This window comes from Psammomys obesus, unplaced genomic scaffold (genome assembly GCF_907164565.1).
Source record: "Psammomys obesus unplaced genomic scaffold, mPsaObe1.curated_primary_1811, whole genome shotgun sequence".
Taxonomy (NCBI): Eukaryota; Metazoa; Chordata; class Mammalia; order Rodentia; family Muridae; genus Psammomys; species Psammomys obesus.
The window spans coordinates 68,639,974-68,662,913 of record NW_026585504.1 but is presented as its reverse complement, the minus strand read 5'-3'; the positions used below and the strand labels follow the sequence as shown (position 1 = coordinate 68,662,913).

Genomic DNA, 22,940 nt, shown 5'->3' with positions numbered 1-22,940 from the left:
CTGTTTAAGCATTTTTTTCATGTGGAGTGATTAATCAGTTTATGTTCTCTATATGCCTGTACTCTTTACATATATAAAAATAATCTTTTTGCCCTCTTGGAGCTCCTTTTTGACAATATGAGGTCAACATAGTCTAAAGGTTTTTTAGATCAGTGTCATCTAGAGAAAAAGAAAAAAAGCAACAACTCGTGCTTAGGAATTAGTCAAACTTTGGTTTCAGCGTGGATTTTTAATTTAGTAAATATTTTACTCAGCAATCAAGTTAATGTCTCTGGGTCCCTGTTTTCTCTATGAGACAGATCCTCCATAAGCTCATATGTGATAAAGGATATGAACAATCCTAGCCTAGTAATAAGAAATGAATGTATAAGACAGGAGGAAGTCACAGTTTGCAATCACCATTCTTTTTCTGAGATAGATTTGTGCAAATATTATCACTCCCTCTGGCTGCATTGAAGAATAAGCACCATGTTTTTATTCAGGTAATTTTTGTATGTTTATTGTTACTGTGTAGCAAGTGCTGCTATATTGAAAGTTGCTACATGCATTATTATTTTTAACCTTTCAACAGTGCTGGAAAGCAGCATGCATACTCCTTTTTTAAGCTGAAATGTTTTTCTTATAATATTTTCATTTATTTTTCTGAGATTTTCATACATGCGTGCAGTGGATTTTGATTTATATCCACTCCCAGTTTTCCCCTCCAGTCATCTCCCCAACTTCCCTAGCATGCCTATCATTCCTTCCCAACCTGATGTTCTCTCTTTTTACATTTATTTACTGATTCTCAGAGTTCAATGTGCAGATGCATGTGGGCTCACCTTCTGGAGCATTGTTTGCCTGGCTGTGGCCACACCCACAGAGAAAGATGAGTCTCTTATTGACAAATGTGGTTTACAGGATTTGCTTCTTTCTTTCTTTCTTTCTTTCTTTCTTTCTTTCTTTCTTTCTTTCTTTCTTTCTTTCTTTCTTTCTTTCTTTCTTCCTTCCTTCCTTCCTTCCTTCCTTCCTTCCTTCCTTCCTTCCTTCCTTCCTTCCTTCTTTCTTTCTTTCTTTCTTTCTTTCTTTCTTTCTTTTTTTCTGAGACAGGTTCCTTTGTGGAGCGTTAGCTGTCCTGGACTTGCTTGGTAGACCAGGCTGGCCTCGAACTCACAGAGATCCACCTGCCTCTGCCTCCTGAGTGCTGGGATCACAGGCGTGCGTTTCCACACCCAGCTATGGTTTACAGGAGTTGTAACTTGCCCAGGGTTTCAAAGCTAAACAGGAAGGAAGTAGAGGTCAGTGACTAGGCACTTGAAGGTATTGACTCTCATCTTACTGATAGGACAAGAGACTGTATACTTAGACAAAGTACCTGGATTTTCTACTGATGTTGCTTCATCCTTAGTCCCCAGTGCTGAAATCCTGTGTTGTAACTGTTAGGATTGTGCAGCAAAGTTACATGGCGGGTTCACAAATCTCGCCACAAGACTGGTTCCACGTGGGAGTTTTATTAAGGGAAGGGGTCACAGAGACTGTCCCTGGGCAGGTCAGGAGAGGGAGATTAGAGGTAGTTTGAGTTCTCTTATAAGGTGATCCAGAGCATACACAGGTGGTTTCAGGTGATCCATGGGTGGTCCATAGACTTCCTCACAGATGCCTGATATCTGGTTTCTCAGGACTCTTGGGGCTTATTGTAGAGATGTCTGCTTACGGATCCCAACAATAACACTCATACATCTTACGAAGATTGAGAGATCAACCGATGTAATATGAAATTTAGAAAATATTTATTGAAACACATTATCCTGTGTGTTCATTACCATTATCTTGAGTGTGGAATGCACTACAGTTTAGCTGAAACTCAAGTGTGCCTGCAATAGTCTTGAATCTCATGTATTAGTATCTGAATGAAAGATGCTGATTTGACGATTGTCACTGTCATCTGATGTCCTGACACATGACTTACTTAAAGTCTACTATAGGATGGCCACAGCTATCTGACTGTTATTCATTGTGTTTCCCCCAGTTCTCTCAGGCCTTAATATCAAAGCACTGAGATGTTTTAAAATATCTTATTTGTTTTTCCTCCCAAGGAGACAAGTGAGCGAGCGTCATTCACTATTTATTGCTGAGTCTCACATGCGAAATGCAGTTTGTTCCTCCTGTTTGTTTTGTGAACTTGCCTTCTAATTGTTAACTGTACTATCCTTGTGAAACTACAGTGTGTGTAGTTGCTGTGCTGGCGCACCACCAGGCTTCCCCGCTCGAGGACTGGCTGCTGCTGATAGAGTAATTGGCATCCCAGTGCTGGTCACTTTTCTGGAACTACCTTTTGTTTTTGTGTTTTCAGACAGGGTTTCTCGGTGTGTAGCCCTGGCTGTCCTAGACTCACTCTGTAGGCCAGGCTGGCCTCGAACTCACAGAGCTCTGCCTGCCTCTGCCTCTCAGAGAGCTAGGATCACAGGCGTGCACCACCACTCCCAGTGAGCAAAAATTTTGATGATTTTAAAAACTTCTTTTTTTTTTTTTTCCAGTAAGATTTTCATTTTGTGGGTCTGGAGAGATGGCTCTGAGGTTAAGTGCACTGGCTGCTTTTCCAAAGGTCCTGAGTTCAGTTCCCAGCAACCACATGGTGGCCACAACCATCTAAGATGATGGTGCCCTCTTCTGGAGTGCAGGTGTACATGCAGGCAGAACATCGTATACATAATAAATAAAGGAATAAATCTTTAAAAAAGATTTTAATATTGTGTTAGTAAATCACTCTCAGCTTTATTCCCCTTTTAGGATGTTTTAGAATGCTGTCTCATTCCCTCTGTAGTTACTACTCTAAAGGGATAGCCCCCCATTTAAGGATAGTAAACCATATTTCAAGGAAAAATGATATTAAGGTCAAAGTTCCTCTTCACGATATATGAGTGATTTACTCTTTTTTTTATTGAATTTAATATATGGTAATATTGTAGAGAAGCAAATAAATCCAGGAAAAGCTGGTACTTAATAGCTCTAAATCGCCTGTAGTTAAGCAGTTTTCCATATCTTGTATGGACATGAAGCTAAGCCAACCAGGCCAGTTCTGAATTCTGGCTGCCTGCTTGAATTCTAAGTGTCGTGTTTGCAGGCTGTGGCTTGGAGTAGTTCGACTTCTTTAAGATGGTAAAAGACCAAACTACCTGATGGGCTTTGAGTGAGGCTCAAATGTCACCTGTAAAGAGAGTAAAACGTTATGTAGCATAAGGCAAACATCCACATGTTAGCAGCAGATGAAAAGTCTTGTTTGAAATAGCTGATGTGCTTTGAGTGTACATGCTGAGTATAAATGTCGTGGTTGGCTCTCATATCCTGTGGGCAAGTGGGTGATGTAAATTGATCTTACTTTATTTTGAAGGTTTAACTACTAAGAAATCAAACTGTGTACACTTGAGTTACTTCAAAACTGAATTAAGCCTTACTTATTTTAGTCAATTAATTAATTAGAACAACTACTTTTTGTTGCTATTACTAGTTTGCCCATTTTAATGGTTAACTCATTATTTTTTTTACCCTCTATCGGCCTTTTTCCCTCTGTTAAACTAGCAACAGTGTTTTAAGTGTGTGTCCTTCTTTCTTTTGTTTTACATGTGTGTGCATGTATGTCAGTACCCCGAGTGTGTGCAGTGTGCACAGACCAGAAGAGGGCATAAGATTCCCTGGGACTAGAGTTGCGAATAGTTGTGAACTGCCTTTGCTGGGAATTAAACCCAGGTCCTCTGGAGAAGATGCTAGTTGTCTGCCTGCTGAGCAATCCCCAGCCTGTCCACACTTCATTAAAGGCTTGTAGTTTCTGATTGGTCTGTGATTACTATACAGTTTCATAGAAAGAACTTAGATACCTGTGGAGTTTAGAATCCATCAGGGTGTCCTGGAACCAGTCTTCCCATTCCTTAGCAGATAGCAAGAGATGGCTGCATTTATTTGTTTGTTTGAGACAGGATTTCTTTGTGTGACCTTGTCTGTCCTGGACTCATTTTGTAGACCAGGCTAGTCTTGAACTCAGCGATCTGCCTGCCTCTGCTTCCCTGAGTGCTGGGATTACAGGTGTGAGCCACCATACCCATCAGCATGGCTGCTTTTGAAGAAGTGGTATCTTTTATTCTTCAAAAATAGTGTATATAAAGTACATGAATATTATTTAAACCGCTGAAGTATTCATTCTTTTGTTTAAAAAAAAATCTAATCATTGGGTGAGCTGAGCAAGGTAAATAGTTTTTACAGGAATTTGTTTAAAACCTGTTAAATATTCTGGGTTCTGCAATAGCAAATGCAGTAAGACATAACTTTCACAGAACATTTGAGACTGTGATTCAGAGCATATAGTAAAAATGATCATAGGATAAGTAAAACTGGTGCAGATACGTCAACCAAAACACTCTGAAAAGGAGAGTAACTCCACCCTCTGTGTCCTACATGCATTTGTCGCAGCTTTCTTTTTTTATTGTTGCCAGTTAATCTAATCACAAATCACCCCTCTGCAGAGGGGAGCAGCTTACCCTGGTGCTGTGAGGCACTCCTGGTTTCCGCAGTTTCTACGCACACTTCCGTAGTCATTTGCCGTCAGGTTTCTGGTAGGCTGGAAGTGCGGAAACATTTAGGGAGTACCTGTGCTAAATTATCTTCTGATGTTCCGCACCAAGGCTACTCACAGAGAGGAACTTAGGCAAGCCTCCAGCAGTGGCGCCTTTTACATGCCCACTGAAGCCGTTAGCTTCTGATGTTCCGCACCAAGGCTACTCACAGAGAGGAACTTAGGCAAGCCTCCAGCAGTGGCGCCTTTTACACGCCCACTGAAGCCCTTAGCTACATGGTCAGGTGTGCTGACAAACTGGTAATTGTAATCTTGGCACTAGGGTGCCTGAGGGAAGAGAATCATGATTTGGGGCCAGCCTAGGCTACAGAGTAAGGGCCAGTCACAACAGAACAAAAGAAAACAAAAGTACCCGAATATTAAAAGCAAACCAGTAAAGTAACCAATGAATCCACTTTCTTTATTTCAGAAGTATAAGCGGTGGAGGGGAAGCTCTGACTTTATATGAGGGCCTTGTTTAATGCAGTTAAGGAATGAGGGGATTACATAGCTCCCTCCAGCCATCTTGTGTCCATCAGAAGGCTCATCTAGCTTCCTAGAAGTGTTTTTTATAGAGTAAGTTTGTGTTTAGGCAGTAGAAGCAGATTCTTGGCTTTGTTATTTAATTGAAATTAAAGTCACATCATCATTAGTGTTTTGGTCTTTACTGTCCCGTGCTTATAATACGTACATGAACACATTAACCCACTGCCAGGTTCATAAGTTAGGTGTGACACGATACCTTTGAAATTCTGATTAGTTAATTATGAAAGACATGGATGGTTTAATAATACCACATTTCTGTGTCTTACAAAATGTCTATTGGGTGGGGGGGCTGGAGAGGTGGCTCAGAGGTTAAGGGCACTGTCTGCTCTTCCAGAGATCCTGAGTTCAGTTCCCACCAACCATCTATATTGGGATCTGATGCTCTCTTCTGGCATGCAGGTATACATGCAGATAGGATACTAATATATGTAAAATAAATATAAATATATTTTAAAAAAGCCCCAAATGTCTATCAGGACAGTTGGCTTATAGTTTCTGCAGATAGATCTAAAGTTTCAATTATTGCTGGAGTTGTTTGTTGAACTTATTATTGGTTGGATGAATAAATGATTTTCCTGTTACTGTGATATACATTGTTATTTACTTTTTAAAAGTTTATTGTTTGAGAATGTTATAAAGGAGTATGTTTGGAAAGGCTTATTTATTTATCTTTGTTTTGTATGTATGAATGTCCTACCTGCATGTGTGTATCTGCACCACCTTCATGCAATGTCCCTATGGGCCGTAGGAGCCAGCAGAGTCCCTGGAGCTCTAGTCACAGACAGCTGTGGGCTGCTGTGTGTAGGGTGCTGGGAATTGAACCCCAGTCATCTGGAAGAACAGGCAATGCTCTCCATCATGGAGCCATCTCTTTAGCCCATGAGTATATTTTGATAAATGTCCCTCCTCCCTCCCTTCCAGCTCCTCTCAGGCCCATACTGCCACTTTCCCTCCATGTTTCCTAGACTCTTAGAAACCCACGGAGTCCCTCAGTGCTGCCCATCTGTGTGTGGGCCTATGAGAGCGGTGACTCTCCCTCTGCCAGTTGCCAGGAGTTTCTCAGGGAGGCCCTCCCCAGTCCACACTGGAGTTCTCACCTGACTCCGTGCAGGTCTTGTGAATGGCTGCTGTGAGTCCTTATGTGTAACAGCGCTGTCATGATTAGAAAACATAGCTTCACAAGCTTTCTCCACTACCCCCTGGCTCTTACAATCTTACAACTGCATCTTCTAAGATGGTATGTGGCCTTAGAGGAAGGGCTGTGCTAAAGATAACTGTTTTCCCTTCTCATCTGCACTTTAACCAGTTGTGAGTCAGTATTAATCAGCATCTAGTGCAAAAAGAGCCACCTCAAAAGAGGCCGAGGGTTTTCCTGCTCTGTGAGTATAAAGATAGGCATTTAGGGGGCAGTTTAACACTGTGCTCGGATGCAGAATAGCAGAAGAAGGTTTTCCCCTGCGACCTATGACTTACTCACCCATGGGTACTTGGGCTAGTTAACAGTACCAGGCATGAGTACTACTCAGGGAAAGGCCTTAAATCCAGTAAGTAGTTAGCTGTCCCCACAGCATTCATGTCAGTGTTGTTCCAATGGGCATATCTTGCCGGGCTCGTTTTTGTGCTGGCTCACAGGGCTCACAGCTGTAAGCTGGTGATGACTTCTCCAGAAATAGCATTCCTAGCATCTTCAGGTGCTATAAAAGTTAGTGGGGATTGAGGAGGTGGTCAGCTATACGGTGTTTTCAGCAACAAGGTCTTAACCATCAAGTTCTGGAGTGTAACCAAGAGTAATTAACAATAGACTATATTTTTGGGGTTCGTCTATGGGACCCAGCTTAACAACAGATTGAACCCATACCTTGCACTGGGCTTTTTGTTTGATAACCTCTTATGCCCTAGTATAGGGTAAGTTCATTTAAGCTCAGTTTTTACGTATATGTATTTTAGGAGCCTCTATAAAATAGATTCTCACATGGGTCTAAGCTTCTGCTTTACCTTGCCCTCCTACCTCCTATCCTACATTAATTCCTAAACGATCATTTTGTCTTGTTTGTACTCACTTTTTACAATTATTGAAACACCATAATCCACAAATTTTTAGGAGGGGGAGTGATGATACATGGGGCTTAGTAAAAATGGTTTGTTATGGCAGTTTTCACCATAAATGGGTTGGCTTATTTTGTATGTGTTTTTCTATTTGCTTGGTGACTATTAGACTTTCCATGTTCCCGAATCATTCATGTTAAGATATATTTTCATGGCTATATTTATGGATTGTAAAAGGCATTTTAGCTCTTTATTTGAAAATAGTTTAATGTAAATGTGTTTGAGTATGTTTCCAAGTATCTTACTCTTTTGCAACTGTACATGCAGTTGTTTGGTGGTCTTTTGTTGACGCTTAATCTTCAGTGTCTCTAGTTTGGGTGCTAAGAAAGGGAAAGCTGTTGTACTTTGTTTCCATAATTACTGGAGTACTGAAGTTAGTGGACTCTTCCAAACGCTTTTACTTACTAATGTTACATTTGTTCTGAGCTCTTAATCAGCCAGTTCTTCTAGTGTTTTATCCCATAGCACCCAAAAAAGCTAATGTTTATCATCAGTAAATAAAATAATTTTGATTTTAATTTTTTTCTTTAACTTTCAGGGCGTACATGTTTAATAACCTTGACAGTTTTGCATGTGATGCTATTACTCATTGGCTAGTTGACTTAGCCAAAGAAGAGTTGAGAAGAAATGTAATGCAACCACTGAGAATACTTCTAGTTTGCTAGAATGTACAAGAGGAATGGATACAATAAATTTCATAGATGTTGCCTATTATGCTAAAATTGTCTTTAAGGTGTGTGAGGAATGTTAACAAAGCAAGAAGAAAGGGATTTGTCTGAAGTGGTATTCTCAATGCAAATAAGTCTCTTGAAAATATTTCAGAACCAGGAAAATTCCCTACATTGAATGTTCTCTTTTCTAAAAAGTGTTGGAAAGTATAGACATTTTTCATGCTTAGATTGGTGGTATGGGGTAAAGAAAAATCATGATTTCTTTTGCTAGATGTATCATGTTATTCTAGCTTATAATGAAAATAGGAAGCTAAAAATATCAATTAGATTTCAAAAGTAGAACAAAGACCTCAAACTAATTTTTCTTTCTTCTAAACAAAACTGCCACAGAAATGGAACATTTTAATTTGGCCCTTGACCTGAAGGGGTTTTCATTTCTACTTTTCATGAAAATGAGTGGGCAAGATGTTGTAAAGGAAGAGCATGCTAACAAACCAGTGATGGGATGGGAAAGCAGCTCACTTGGTGAAGCTGACAAGCTTGCCTAACACGCGTGCATCCCGAGCTTCCTTCCTCCCAGTACTTGTGAGGTGAAGCCTGAGAATCAGAACCTCAAGGTCATTCTCTGTTACCTGGTAAGGTTCAGGCCAGTCTGTGACACCTGAGACTCCATCTCAACAAACAGACATGGTAAGGTAGATGATAGATAGATGATAGGTGATAGAGAGATAGATGATAGATAGACAGACAGGCAGATAGATAGATGATAGATAGATAGATAGATAGATAGATAGATAGATAGATAGATAGGTGATAGAGAGAAGATGATAGGTGATAGAGAGATAGATGATAGATAGACAGACAGGCAGATAGATAGATGATAGATAGATAGATAGATAGATAGATAGATAGATAGGTGATAGAGAGATAGATGATAGACAGACAGGTTGATAGATAGACAGATAGGTAGATAGACAGATACATAGATAGATAGGTAGATAAAAAATGAAGAATGTTGAGCCTTCTGACTTGGTGGCAAAGGAAGAGGATACGGTTAAAGATTAATCTCCCTTTGAACAGGGATCTGAGTCAGCAGTAGTTCATGCTTTTAAGAAGGATAAGCTAGTTTTGCTCTCAGGGAAATATTTTCTTGTTTTCTCTAGTGAAAAGGTTTTAGGGAGGGGGCTTTTTGACTGATCATTAGTGCTTCCATAACCTCTGCATATGAAAAGATTCTGTACTTCTGATGTGATATGTTTATCACCCCATTGTAAATCTTATTCTTTTGTAATATTAAGATGGATCTATATATATTTATTTATATCAGTGAATATCTTGGTTTTAAATGTATATCAAGAAGATATGTAATAAAATCATTTCCTTTAAATAGAAATAAATATACTGCTGTGTCATGTAATATTTAAATTTATTTTCTTAAATGTGACTTTTTAAATTTCTAGATAAGAGATTCTTTTCATCTCCTTAAGTAGTAAGAATGTTGTCTTTTGACTATTTCCTTGTGAATTATTTTCAGTTCCTTTGAAATTGTACTTTCTCAGGCATGTCATCTTCTAATATTTTTCTGGTATCGATTCACCAAAAGATAACTAACATGTAGGCTTTGAATATAGTCCTTACATTTTCAGTTGTATGTTTAGTGTAGACTGCTTCATAATATACATGCAATGAGGCTAACAACCATTATAAATCTGTTGCTTCATCTATTTTGTTGGTCTTGCTGTTGAAATACTTCAAAAAATTCCAAGTGCAAAAACTTTCACATGCGATTGGAGCAAACCACAGCCATCAGAATTAGTTTCTTTTTTTAAATTTAATTTTATTTATATATTTATTTATTACAATTTATTCATTTTGTATCCCTTCTGCAGCCCCCTCCCTTGTCTCCTCTCAGTCCCACCCACCCTTTTCTTCTCCCCCTATGCCCTTTTCCTAGTCTCCTGATAGAGGAGGTCCTCCTCCCCTTCTCTCTGACCCTAGCCTATCAGGTCTCATCAGGACTGGCTGCATCATCTTCCTCTGTGGCCTGGCAAGGCTGCACCCCCCAGAGGGAGGTGATCAAAGAGATGGCCACTGAGTTCACATCAGAGAAAGTCCCTGATCCCCTTACTAGGGAACCTACTGGGTGACTGAGAAGCCAATGAGCTTGCTTTGAACAGGGTGTCTAGGTCCTCTCCATGCATGATCCTTAGTTGGAGCATCGGTCTCTGCAGGCCCAGGGTTTTTGGTTCTCTTGTTCTCCTTGTGGAGTTCCTGTCCCTTCCAGGTCTTTCTATCTCCCTTTTCTTCTATAAGATTCCCTGCACTCTGCCCAAAGTTTGGCTATGAGACTCAGTATCTTCTATACCCTGATGGGTAGAGTCTTTCAGAGGTCCTCTGTGAAAGGTGCCTGTCTAGTTTCTAGTGGTAGGACATTCTTTAAGCTCTCCTAAGAGTTATGAAAATAAGCTCATGTCCGCTTACATCCACGTGTGTTAGGTTTGCCTGATTTCCCAGAGCCACAGAAATAACAGTGCTTCAGTTATTCCGAAGCTTATCAGAACACCCACATTCGTATGTTACCTTACTCTGGTGCTGAGGTTACCAAGATGTAATGGTTGTCTTCAATCATTTGTAGTTCCACAGAGAAGGACTGTGTGCTCAACAGAGACTAAGAATATAGACTTCCCTTCCACCATGCACCTGTGCAGGACAGAGTGGGTACTTAAGCTGTAGGTTTGAAATGGACGGGTGATGGGGAGGTAGGGATTTTAAGGTCAGATTCTGAGAGAGGACATACAGTAAGCTCATCACGGCTGGGCTGAAGCTGCCGACACAGTATGACGGTTGCAGAAGCAGAGTACAGTGTACTGTGTTTACTTTAGGAGGAGAGAGATTCAAGTCCAGAGTTTTCAGTTCCACCTGGTCAAGTTGAAAGTTAGTGAGGGGTAGTTTTACAATCACAAATATTTCAGATGTTGAGAAACACTGAACTTTGACAATATACTTTTAGATTTATCTGAGGCACAATCTCACTTTCAAAGTCATGATCTCCCTGCTTCAGCCCCCTGAATGCTAGGATTACAGCCATTTGGTACTAGGTCTGGCTTCAGCCATCATATTTGAATACCCGTGAACAAAATGTCTAAAATTGGACATGATTATGTTGAAACAAGTCACATTCTTCTAAAACTCATTAACAATTTTATATGAGCACTGTGAGACCAAGTTCAACATGGCCTTGTTGAACTTATGGTGTAAGGATACCATAAACAGTACAATCCATTCTCTTATTTTTATTCTGTAACTTGCCTTAGAACTACTATGTGTCACCATTGTGAATGAACAGTATGTTATAAAGATGCTCATATTTCTATTAACTGTGTACTTAATTTCTCCCCCTCAAGGACTTCTTGCTGTTCTTATAGTGATTGATAGCATATTTATAGTCCAAGCTCTTTGGACCATTTTTAAATGAGAGAAGCTTCCGAGGATAGAAGAAGAGGGATGTCCCAGTGTAAGAAGAGAGCAAGAATTCATTCTCCATCTTTTCAACCTGTTTGGGTGGGTGCTCAACGGACTCGATGCTGGCTGCTCACGTTGTGAGGTTGATCTTTATTTACACTGCTGACTCGGATGTTTATGTGGTCTGGAAACATCCCAAGACTCACCCAGAAATAATGTTTCACTAGCTATCTGGGAAATCCTTTTGTGAGTACAAGTTGGCACAAACACACACACAGCTGCCTTGAAAAGTAGTTAAAATGAGGACCTCAAGAATCTTATTTCTAAATGCCTTTTATCAGCGAACAAAATTAGGGTTCAGATAGAGCTGATTCTATAAATGAGTACGAACATGAGAGATCTTCCAAGTTAAGGTTTTCAGAAAGTAAGTACTTAACAGCAGACGTGTGTCCCAGCATGCACAAGCTCCCACCGGTCAACCTGAGGTAGACACTTCCAGCCAACACAATAGAATAGATTAAACTTGGAGTTACAGAATAGTTTGAGTCTATATAAATGAACAAGTAAAGAGAAGAACTCTCAGCAGAATTCTAGCAAACGCATGGAGGAGTTATATGTTTAGAAAAGTAAGCATGGACAGAAGCACAGTGATGATTTCAGGCAAGGATCATCAGTGGATGCCAGATGCACCAGGGAAGAAGGTAAGGAGGCTTCAGATCATTGTGCAGTTCTAAATTTTCTATCCCGTGCTTAGCTCTCACAGGACACTTAAGAACTTTGTTATATAAAAAGTTAGTGACCACATGTCACTAACAGTGAAAGAGAGAACAGTCTTTTGAATAGGGCAAATAACTCAACATCATTTCTATAGTACTGTAAAAAAATTTGTAAGTGAAAAAATATACAAATTACAGATTTGTATGAGGAAGCTTCAGGGGAAAAAAAAGCAACTTGGGGACAGTCTGCAAAATAGTGGAACTGCATTTTTCCAATGTGATAGGCTCATGTTAATTGAGCAGAAGGGGTAAAATAAGGTAATCATTAGAAGAATAGGAGTTTAGGAATGTGACCCAGACCAGCCATGCCAGCATTCTGGACAGAGTCCAGAGTTGGGGGGACAGGGATGGAAAAGAAATAGTGAAAGAGAAGCTGGAATTAGAGCTGCTGAGCCAGGCCAGCACGTTTGTCAGTGGCATGGCTCTTTATGCCCCTCAAATGGGGAAGCAGGAGACAAATCAGTAAGGAGCATCAGCAGAAAGACAGGAACTATGCTATCTTAAGTTCGCCTTCAGTGAGATACATTCTGGTCAGCAAATGAAGCATTTGACACGAAATAGGAAGTGCTAATTTCCAGACTCCTGGCCCCCCTTCTTCTCTTCCCAGACCCTGGGTCTACAGCTGGCCTTGTCTGGTATGACTTCGGCTGGAAGAGGGACAACATGCCCACATTCATCGGGGCTCTGGGCAGGATCCAGTCCAGCCTAACCCTTGCTTGTCCAGCACGTGTGAAGAAGCCCTTGGTTTAATTCTCCGTGCCACATGAATTGGGTGCAGTGGCACATACACTCAGGAGGTAGAGGCAGGTGGATGAGAAGTCTAAGGTCATCAGTTACATAGTTTGAGGCAAGGCTGGGTACGTGAGAACATTTTCTTTCTTTTTTAAATGAAAATAAATGGTAAAGATGAGGCAGAAATGAACAAATCGTATAATTCAAAAGATAGATTGGGAAGGGGCATCTACTAAAATTCAGACACAATGGAGCCAAAATCATCAGTATCAGTGATATAATAGAAAACACCACTCGCTGCAAAGCCTAGCACACAGACAATGTGCATAACAACATTGTATTCTGTGCACAGATTCATGAGAAGGTACAAATTATTCATCCTGCCCAATAATCAGTACAAAACTTGGATAGCCCTGCATTAACTTGGTAGATGTTATTTTAGCTTGTGGGTGTTTTTGTTTGTTTGTCTGTTTTTTTTTTTTTTTTTTTTTTTGAGATAGGTTCTCACTTTTGTAGCTCAGGCTGGCCTGGTAGTCACTGTGTAGTCAAGGCTGGCCTTAAACTCTCTAAGTAACCTTGATTCTACTACCCAAGACCTAGGGTAATAGGTCGAAGCTACCATGCTTAGCAGGAATCAAAATTTTATTTAAATCTTGTTCAGAAAAACAAAATGCCCCAAAGCTTGGCTTTTATATTCTAATGTTTATAGAAGAAATGACATCAGCTCTTGCAAACTCAGAAACTGTATCCAAACTCAGAGAGAGGGAGGGAGGGAGGGAGAGAGAGGAGAGAAGACAGATGAAGACAGAGAGAGGATGTGGCCTGCTGAAGCAGATCCAGCCCAGACAGGACGAATATTGGCAAGTAACTGGGGGAGTGCGGCTGGGAGGTAGCCAGACTAGCTTCCTGGAAAATTAGTATAAATTCTACCTGTTGTGTGTTGACCTAGGCTCCTGTGGGCATGGTCCCAGGAGTGGTAGAGTCAGATTACACAGTAGGTCTGTTTAGGTTTTTTTTTTTTTGTTTGTTTGTTTGCTTGTTTTTGTTGCAGAAACTACTGATTTCTGTGGCTGCAACCAGCAAATATTCCCAGGAGCAGTCTACCAGGCATCCATCTTCCCCAACATCCCGTTAGCTTTTGTTCTCTGATTAATGCCAGTCATCCTGACTGCAGCTATGCAGGATGTCAGTGTAGTATTGATCTGTATTTCCCTGATGACTGAGGAGTTTGCCCCTTTCCTTGAGTTCGTTGTGGGGTGGACTTGACAGGTCCCGTGGCTCACTGTCCACCTAGGCTGGCCAAACCAGCTGACCTAACACTAAAGTAGAGAAGAACGGAGGAAGACCTGCTGTCGTCAGCCTCTGGCCATCACACACTCACACGTGCAAGGATGCCTATGTGCACAATGCATAAAGGACGCTCACTGACACACACACACAATTGACAGTTGAGACTGGCCATCTCAGAGCTCTCTCAGAACTTCGTTCACACTCCCTCATGTTAAACACACGGAGAGTGAGGCACCACTTGACATTAGCAGTGTCTAGGTAAGAGGTAAGCACTGACTTTTGGAAGACCACGAAGCACTCACTTCCCTGCAGCACCGGCTTCATCAAGGTCAGAGCAGGTTCCGGATCCTGGTGCCGCCGAGAAACACTGGTGCATGCGTGTGAGGTGCCACTGACCTCTCTACTCGCACGGAACACTGAAGATCCTGGTAGCGTTACCGTGGAAGGAACGGTCCTCAAAAGCAGTTCTTGTTCTGTTTTCGACTGACCGCCTTGGGCACTGTATTTCTTAAAGGAGAGTCAATGATGAAGACACAACCCGAATGCGTGGATGGGGAAAAGGAATCTTGCAGTTTGCTGGGACCGTTGTGCATAGCTCTGTGGATCACCTGTTCTCTTGCTCCATGAGGCCAAGGTGTTAGGGGCCACTCACCAAAGATGACCACTTAGACACAGTGTATAGCCAATTAAAAGTCTTTACTCCAGCCGGCTGGAACCACCCGAAAGTCCAGGGACCTAGGTGTGCTCCCAGGTGTTGATACAGAGTTGAAGGGCAGAGACCTAGTCCAGGCATCTTGCTCAAGCAGCTGCAAGGGTTAGGGCGGGGCTTCACAGAGAAAGCAGTCTGAAGCAAGCGGCTGTCAACAGAAGCTAGGATGACTAGTTATCTGGAAGAGGAGGCACAAGAGCAGGCAGCTAAACAGAAGCTAAGTCAGCTAGGACAGGTCAGGACCTTTAGTTCCTAATAGAGTTGAGTGCATTTCCATGAGATTCTATCTCGTTTGTCACAGGCTGAACATAGAGCAGCCGTGGACTGGTAACTCCAATCTCTTCGGGGGAAACTAAGGAACTGCAGTTCTCTCCCAGGACTTAAAACCTAAACTTTGAGGTCCTGGCCCCAGCCCCAGGCTGGACCTTGCCAAGCTTGCCTCTGGGTAAGGACAGGGAACTGTTATTCTCTTTGTCCTTTCATTAGGGCCTCTGAGAAAGCCTTAGCTCTTTCAACAATCGGGAGGGGGAGGGTCAACATGGACAACAATGTCCTCAGTGATTCTGAGGGAAAGGATGTGGTCAGCAGCCTCCTGACCTAGCCTACTACTGCACAGCACAAGTGGTAAAGGAGGAAGAGGCATTAAGATGAACATATGAAAGAAGCCAACTGACAGGAAAAGGCTGGGCACCCAGTCCACCTAGACTACAGTGTAACAGGTAGAGCATGCTCCAGCAAAGCCCGAAGTCTGCGAACTCAAGAAAAGTGAGGTACTATGCTATTGACCAGCCCACCAGCCCACTCCCTTTCCTAATCGTCTGTGTCTGTATTTCTTTACCATGTGTCTCTGGTACAATTCACTTTCCTTGAACACAGTGACCTGGAAACTTCAGTGGGTGCCCTCCCACCCCGGACTCAGATTCCACCCCCAACTCAGATCCCACCTGTATTACAGGTCGCACCCTTAATCCATATTGTCTTATCACCAGGATGGTTATTTATAGCTAAATCTACCGCAGAAGGATCAGGAAGTTGTCGTTCCACAGAGTGGCTTGTAGGTGGCGCTATTGGACTACGTAGCTTCCCCTCTTTTCCGGTTGGACACGGTGGTTGCTCCAGCTGATCCCCACAGCTCAGTCTTTTTGTGGGTCCCCTAGTAAAGGAAGCAGGGGCTGTCTGACCTGGACTCTGTTGCCTGCTCTTTGATCCCTTTCCCCTGGCAGGCGGCCTTGTCAGGACACAGAGGAAGGGAATGCAGGCAGTCCTGATGAGACTTGATAGGTTGGGGTCAGGGTAGGGGAGGAGGTCTTTCTGACAAAGGGGATAAGGGGGAAGAGGGAGGAAGGGTGGGACAAGGAAGAGATGAGGGAGGCGGCTACAATTGGAATGTAAAGTGAGTAAATTATAAAAAATTTGAATAAAAAAATAAAAAAGTTCCTGTGCTTTTTCACCTGTTTTTCCTTCCTCTTTTTACAAGACACCAGCAAATGCTGGGGACAGCCACACCTGTAAGGTCAGCAATGCGGTCAGGGCCTAGAGCTAGCAGGTGGCCACAGTCAGCCGCCAACCAGATTTCAAAATGGTCAAGAGGCACTTCAGTGAGTTCCCTAATGGGGGTGCAGCACGTGGGCAGTGTGGAATCCTCTTCCCTGTTGTGCTGAGGGCAACATCACAGAGAGTGGGATCCCCAGTTGGTGGGGCCCAAGATAAGCTTCGAGAATTAATCAGAGCCAGGAGATGACTTCAGTCTGGCCCATGGAAAACACAGTTCTCATGAACTTGCAGGCCGCAGGAGGAAGCGCTTTAGGCCTGGAGGCAGTCCTTCAAACCCTGTGGAGCTCTGCTTGCTGGATTTCTGCACCAGATCTGTAAACCTTGTCCTTTCTTTTCCTTAATTCCTCACTTGACCATAATAGTCTCCAGCAAAGGCTGCCTTAACGCTAATGACTGAGGTGTATCATCTTTTGTGTCTTAGAATGTACTGTCGCAGGCTGATTTTCAATCACTGTTGATCTTCTGGTGCCTGAGCCATTGAGCCCTGCTGTCCCCGGTTGGGAAAGGCCTTGCGGCATCACAAACTTGCAGTGAATTTCAGAGACTAGTCCCAGCTCTGGTCCTGTTGCTCCACTGAGTCATCCAAGTCATCCAAACAGAACCCGGTCTGTCTCCAGTGCTCTGTGACGTTCTCCTGCTAAGACAGTGACTGTATAGACACTAACTGCTGGGAATCCGTGTCTTCAGGCACAGTCGAAGATGCATTTGCTTCCCACTACACCACAGTCCTGTGTGCACCATGCTAACCCTATCATGGTGTACTTTTGGCAACTTGGAAGGTGGTTTGGAGCCAAGGGGCAGGTGGGGCCCAGAGCATGTATGGGCCGGTGTCACCTGAACATTTCAGGGTGGGGCAGGGCTCTGCAGTTAGTCATTCTCTTAGACACATCTTCCCACAAGACTCCCTGAGCATCATTAAAGATAATGCTAAAGCATGTTAATGTGATGGGCTGGGATGTCTGGTTAGCAGTAGAAACCCTGGGGATTCCCCGTTAATTTGTGCCCATAGTTACCAGCCAGATATAAGGCATTTGATCTCTGGATTTCAAAAGCATGGTGATATATGATAGCCATCCCTTACATATTCTTGGCTTTTTTGTATTTTTAAGTATCAGTTGGACCTTATCATTACTGTAAACAGGATCTCAGCAATTTTGGCACTGTCTCCCATTCTCTGTCTCCTCCCAGCTCCTGCCCTTCCCAGCAGAGGGGGTGAGTCTCGAAAACTCAGGAGGAGTCAAAGTGCAAAACTAGAGAGGAGTGGTGGGAAGCACCTACTCTGAAAGTGGGAAGCTGGTGAGTATGTGGTAATTTATCTTTCTAATTTGACTTCTATCCCTTGGAGATCAGCTATGACTCCAGCTCCGCACAGCTGGGACTCCAGGGATGGGTCGTGGGCATCTGCGATACTCCTTCATGAGCTGTGTCTTTGGCATCATGGAGAGCCCAGTAGCTGAGTATCCAGAGGCCCCTCACAGTGGTTTATACGGGCAGATGCTCTGGTGCTTCTGTGCTGTGCAATGTGCAGCTTCTCTCTGCCCAGACAGGTGCTTTCTAGGCAGATGCTAGGTTCAGTGTGTGAATCCGGTGATATCAGACAGCATAAACTCACATGGGCAGCAAGAGAAGAGTGGGTTTCCTGGAGACCCTGGCTTACCAGCAGCCAGGGGTCAAAAGCGAGCAGGCAGGGCTGTGCTGAGGCCTTCCTAGAGGCTGTCCTGGGTGTGCTCCGCAAGCTGGTGGGTGCTGTGCTGTCTCCATGCCTCACAGGTGGAGAGGAGGCGTGCCGTGGGGGCCTAACCTCTCACAGGCAGGGGTACCACCAGGAAGAGGCGGGGTCAGCCGAGATCGTGATCGGTAGCAGAGTTGGAAAAGATACATAGGCAGTTCAGTTTTGCACTTGAAATTTCTGTTTCAATCGCATTAGGATTCTCCTTTAATTTGACTGTGATTCTTGCGTTTGGACTCTGTGTGTATGTGAGTGTAGCGCCTGCCACAGACCGTGTGTGGAAGTCAGAGGCCAACTTTCAGGAGCAGGTTCTGGGGGTCAAAATCAGGTCATGGATTGCCGCACCGCCCACCGCACCCCCTCACCAGCTCAGAATTTCCTAAAGTTCACTCACACGCTGTTGTGGATCCGGCAGGCCAGCACTAATGCGTATTGTAAAACCATGCCCGTGGGTAGTTAATGTTGGATAACCAGTTTATTTCAGCTTCTGTCCATAGCGTCAGTACGTGTAAAAAATGATTATGTTTGGTATCGCTCAAAGCATTTTTCAGTCCTTCTCCATTTTGGAGATTGCTACATTTAATCCTCTGTCCAGAATTCAGTATTTACTCTGGTGGAGGAAAAACAAAAAACAAAACCCACAACCTTTGGGCAGTAACTTTGACAAATGCAAAGTGTCTATGAACTTTGCAGGAAAATGATTCCTGTCACTGCATTAATAAAAATAAAGCTAGAGATTTAATGCCCAGTATGAATATTCCTCTCCCCAAATCTTTCTCTCCATGATTAACGCTCATGAGCCTCACACTTTAATTGAGTTTTATTATCTGTGTTATAAAACCTGTTGGGTGTACATTGCTTTCTCCAGTCCATCATCCCATCTAGAATAACCTCTTTTCAGCTGGTAAATGTGGAGGTGCAGAGCAGTCCCCCCCCCCCATCAGAGAGCAGTCACTGAGGCGAAAGCACTGCCTGCCCACTTCCGGTTTCAATTACTACAGAATGAAGGATCTGAGTAGTGGCTATGTACTCAGCGGGGGAACAGTCAGTCCCTGCTGCCCTCATTCTTTGTTTTTTCCAATGTTTATTTTTTTATCAATATTTTTTATTTTTAAATAATTTTATACATTCACTTGTATTCCAGCTGTAGCCCACTCCCTCTTTTCCTCCCAGTCCTCCCCTCCCTCCCTCATCTCCTCCCTGCCCCCTTCCAAGTCCACTGAGAGGGGGTGTCCTCCTCTCCTTCTGTCTGGCTCTAGTTTATCAGGTATCTTCAGGATGGTTGCAATGTCCTTATCTGTGGCCTAGCAAGGCTACTCCTCCCTCAGGGGGGAGAGGAAGCTCATGAGTTCATTCATGTCAGAAACAGGTCCTGTCCCCCTTACTAGGCAATCCACTTGGATACCGAGCTACCATGGGCTATGTCTGAGCAGGGGTTGTAGGTTATATCCATGTAGGTCCTTGGTTGGATAAACAGTCTCATAGAAGGCCCCTGTGCCCAGATATATTTGGATCTTGTGGAGCTCCTTGTCCCCTCTAGGTTATACTAATTCCTCCTTCCTTCATATGATTCCCTACACTCTGCCGAAGGCTTGGTTATGGGTCTCAGCATCTGCTTTGATACACAGGTAGATAGAGTCTTTCAGGTGCCTCCTGTGGTAGGCTACTGTCCTGTTACTTGTTTTCTCCTACTTCCAATGTCCATCCCCTTTGTCTTTCTAGATGAGGATTGATCATCTTACCCCTGGGCCCTCATTCTTACAGAAGAAAATCACCCCTTCAAACAACTGGGGTTCTTCTGTCGATTGGCAAGGATGCCATCCCTTCAAATCACAGCTTCACATTCTTACTTCTGGTGATTCTCGCCCTCGGGCCACACCAGATTCCACAGTGGGCTGTGGAAGGTTTGGGAACTCCAGTTTTTGCCAGTAATATGTGTCTGTCAGCCACTCCAATGAATTCCTTAGGGCACTTTCCGCTGCATATAATTTCTTGGAGTTAATATAGTCTCCATCCTTGCAGATGAATGGGAAGGGAAGTTCCTGGAGAGAGGCTGCGACTGTAAGGCTGTTGGCTGACTGCACCTTTAGCAGTGTGGACATGTTGGAATGTCGCAGGGCCAGGGCCTCTCCCTTGGTGGCCACTTACTACGTACCTGTGTGTGGTCTATCCTTGTCTCTATTAGGTAAATTCTTTGGAGTTTTAATGAACAGACAGTAGCTTCCACCAATCAAAAGGCTAAGAATGTGACAGTTAGAAGCCAAGGCCTACAACAGATTTTTCCACATTTCTATAATTTGCCTACCTGATAGCTCAACCAATTTACTTGAAAAGGGTCTTGATTTATGGCTTTCTTCGTTCTGTTACTATGAAATCTCCAGAGAAACTTCATGAAACTGTTACCATGTTGGCACATGGAATTTGGAGTAATCTAAGTCTGTGTTCCTGGGCCACTAATATTGAGTGGCAGATCCAGTATTAGACTATCCAAGAGCTGTTTTTTATATGTATGCATATTATATACATAATACTATAATACACAACTTTTCCTGCTCCTCTTCCTTCTGTTCTATTTTTCTGAGGCTGGATCGCACGTAATCCAGGCTGACCTCAAACTTAAGTCTGTACCAAGCTATAGCCTTGAACTTCTGATCCTTCAGCTTCTACGATTTAGACGACGGGGTTAGAGGTGTGCACCACCACACCCACTTCCTGTACCGTTGTAGGCTGAACTCGGAACTTCATGCATGCTATGCAGGTGCTCTACTAGGCAAGCTATGTCTCTGGCCCTAAGCACAGACTTTTCATTGATGTTTAATTGTAAACTTTCTTTGAGAAAAAGCCTTGAAGTGGATTGCTGAAATTGAAAAAAAAAATGTGTTTTAATATTGTCAGGGACAAGGCGTTATGTGGTAGAGCTCTTGCTCAGCATATGCAAGGCCCTGGATTCCATCTCCTGGTCCGTGAAAACAATGTTTCTGTTAGATTTTAGGGAGGGAGATGAGATGCGGTAGGTTCAATATGGACTGACCTGAATTCTGCTCCAAGAGAGAGCTTTGTTAAGAGAGCAGGTAGAGGGGGAAGTTGGGGCGGGGTCAGACAAAGTCAGTTCTGTCAGACAAAGGGAGAGGTATGTGCTTAAAGGTGTCCGAGGCAGGAGGGGTGGCCGTGCCGCCAGGCAGCTCACTTGGTTCAGTTACCTTGCCACAGGCCGCGTGACTCGGCTTAGCTGCGGCGAGTCACGGAGGTGCTGAGCAGGGGTGGGAGTGGGGAGAGTGTGCCACTGTTGAAGAAGCCTCAGACCCCAATGCCAGAGGGCTGCAGGGTGGCTGTCCGCTCTGAAGCTGCTGGCAGGGTACTTCTGCTGGGCTCTTTGAGAGTCACATGATCAAAATTAATAACCATTATTCTAATGGGTAAAGGATAGCTGGGCGAGCACGTGGTGTTTTCTCAATAAATCTTGACCTGTTTGGTATGTATGAAAATGCATAAATAGCGTTTGGCCTTTGGATGATGATGGAATTCAGGGTTATGATCTTTGTGTGGATTTTATTTTGTTTTTGCAAAGTGTGTCATCAATATATATGTAAATTGAGTTTTATAACCACTACAGTGAGAGCTGTAAAATCTGTGTTTATTCTTCAAATAATTTATGCTGCTTCTGTTACTTTTCCCGTGTAGGTAGAAACCAAAGCTCCGAATATCCTTGTTTAAAGTCAAACAGTGAAAATTCACCACTTGTCTGAGCTCTGATAAAGCCATTTAGATGAATTAGTCATGCTTGCCATGGGTGTGTCTGTATCTGAAAATGGGGTATAGATTCTGGTGCCAGGTTCAAATCCTGACTGTTACTTACTGCATACATCAGACAATTTACTAACTCCTTAAGCTATCATTTCCTCTTCTCTGAGGGTGGGCATTCTTGATGTTTATGACTACATTTGTATTATATATTTCTACTATGTACGTAGTAGAAAATTGAGTAATATAATAAAGACTCTTCACACAGAACATATCTCAGATATGTTACCTACTGCTATTTTTTATTTTATTTCCTGCAACTTTTAAGACATTACATTTCATTCAGTATTTTAATCATGTAAGACGTGACTTCTAGTTACTCGTCTCCAGGGTTTTCTCTGCACAGCATGTTGCACCTAGATATCTTACGACAAATCAAAGGCTCCTGAGACTTACCTCGACCTTTAGTTTTAGTGGCACATGGCAAGAGCACCTATTCGTAGGGTGCAACACGTTTGGATGCACAGATGGACGTAGAGATGATGAAATCGAACTGATTAGCATATTCGTCTCCTCAAATACTTACTCATTTTTGTGAAGAGGATTAAAATTGCTCCCTCAAGCATTTGAGCTACATGATACACTATTATTGACTGGAGTTAAAATCTTTTCAGGGTCTGCAGAGGTGGCTCTTGTTGCTCTCACTGAGGCCCGGGTTCAATTCCCGGAACCCTTATGGTAGCTTGCAACCACCAGTTCCAGGGGAGTCAGCAGACACTCGCCTGCAGCAATACATGCATGCAGGCAAATATTCATATACAGAAAATTGAAAATAAATAAATCTAGAGAATTTTCAATAGGCAACAAAATATTGCTCTTCCAATCTAACCGAAACATTGTTGTACTATTCAGTTAGATTTTCCTTTGCTCAAATCTCCATATGACTGTCTACTTTTGTCTTTACCCTCTGGGCACCACCATCTGGTTGTTTCCTATCTATCTATCTACATATCTATCTATCTATCTATCTATCTATCTA

General features: G+C 42.9%; 1 protein-coding gene across 5 annotated transcripts in view; it reads left to right on the top strand.

Annotated features, from left to right (window-relative positions):
- Positions 1–22,940, top strand: part of Cd55 (CD55 molecule (Cromer blood group)) — a 58,526-nt gene that overhangs the window by 16,825 nt on the left and 18,761 nt on the right. For 4 of the 5 annotated variants that reach the window (XR_008719547.1, XR_008719546.1, XR_008719544.1 and 1 more), the window contains one exon: positions 17,620–17,727. Coding sequence is in view for 2 of the 5 variants with exons in the window: in XM_055602296.1 (XP_055458271.1) it covers positions 17,620–17,714 (95 nt within the window). In the remaining 3 variants the exon portion in view is untranslated. Of the gene's footprint in view, positions 1–7,775; positions 9,300–17,619; positions 17,728–22,940 lie in introns of those variants that run through there. The other variant, XM_055602305.1, reaches the window with a different exon arrangement.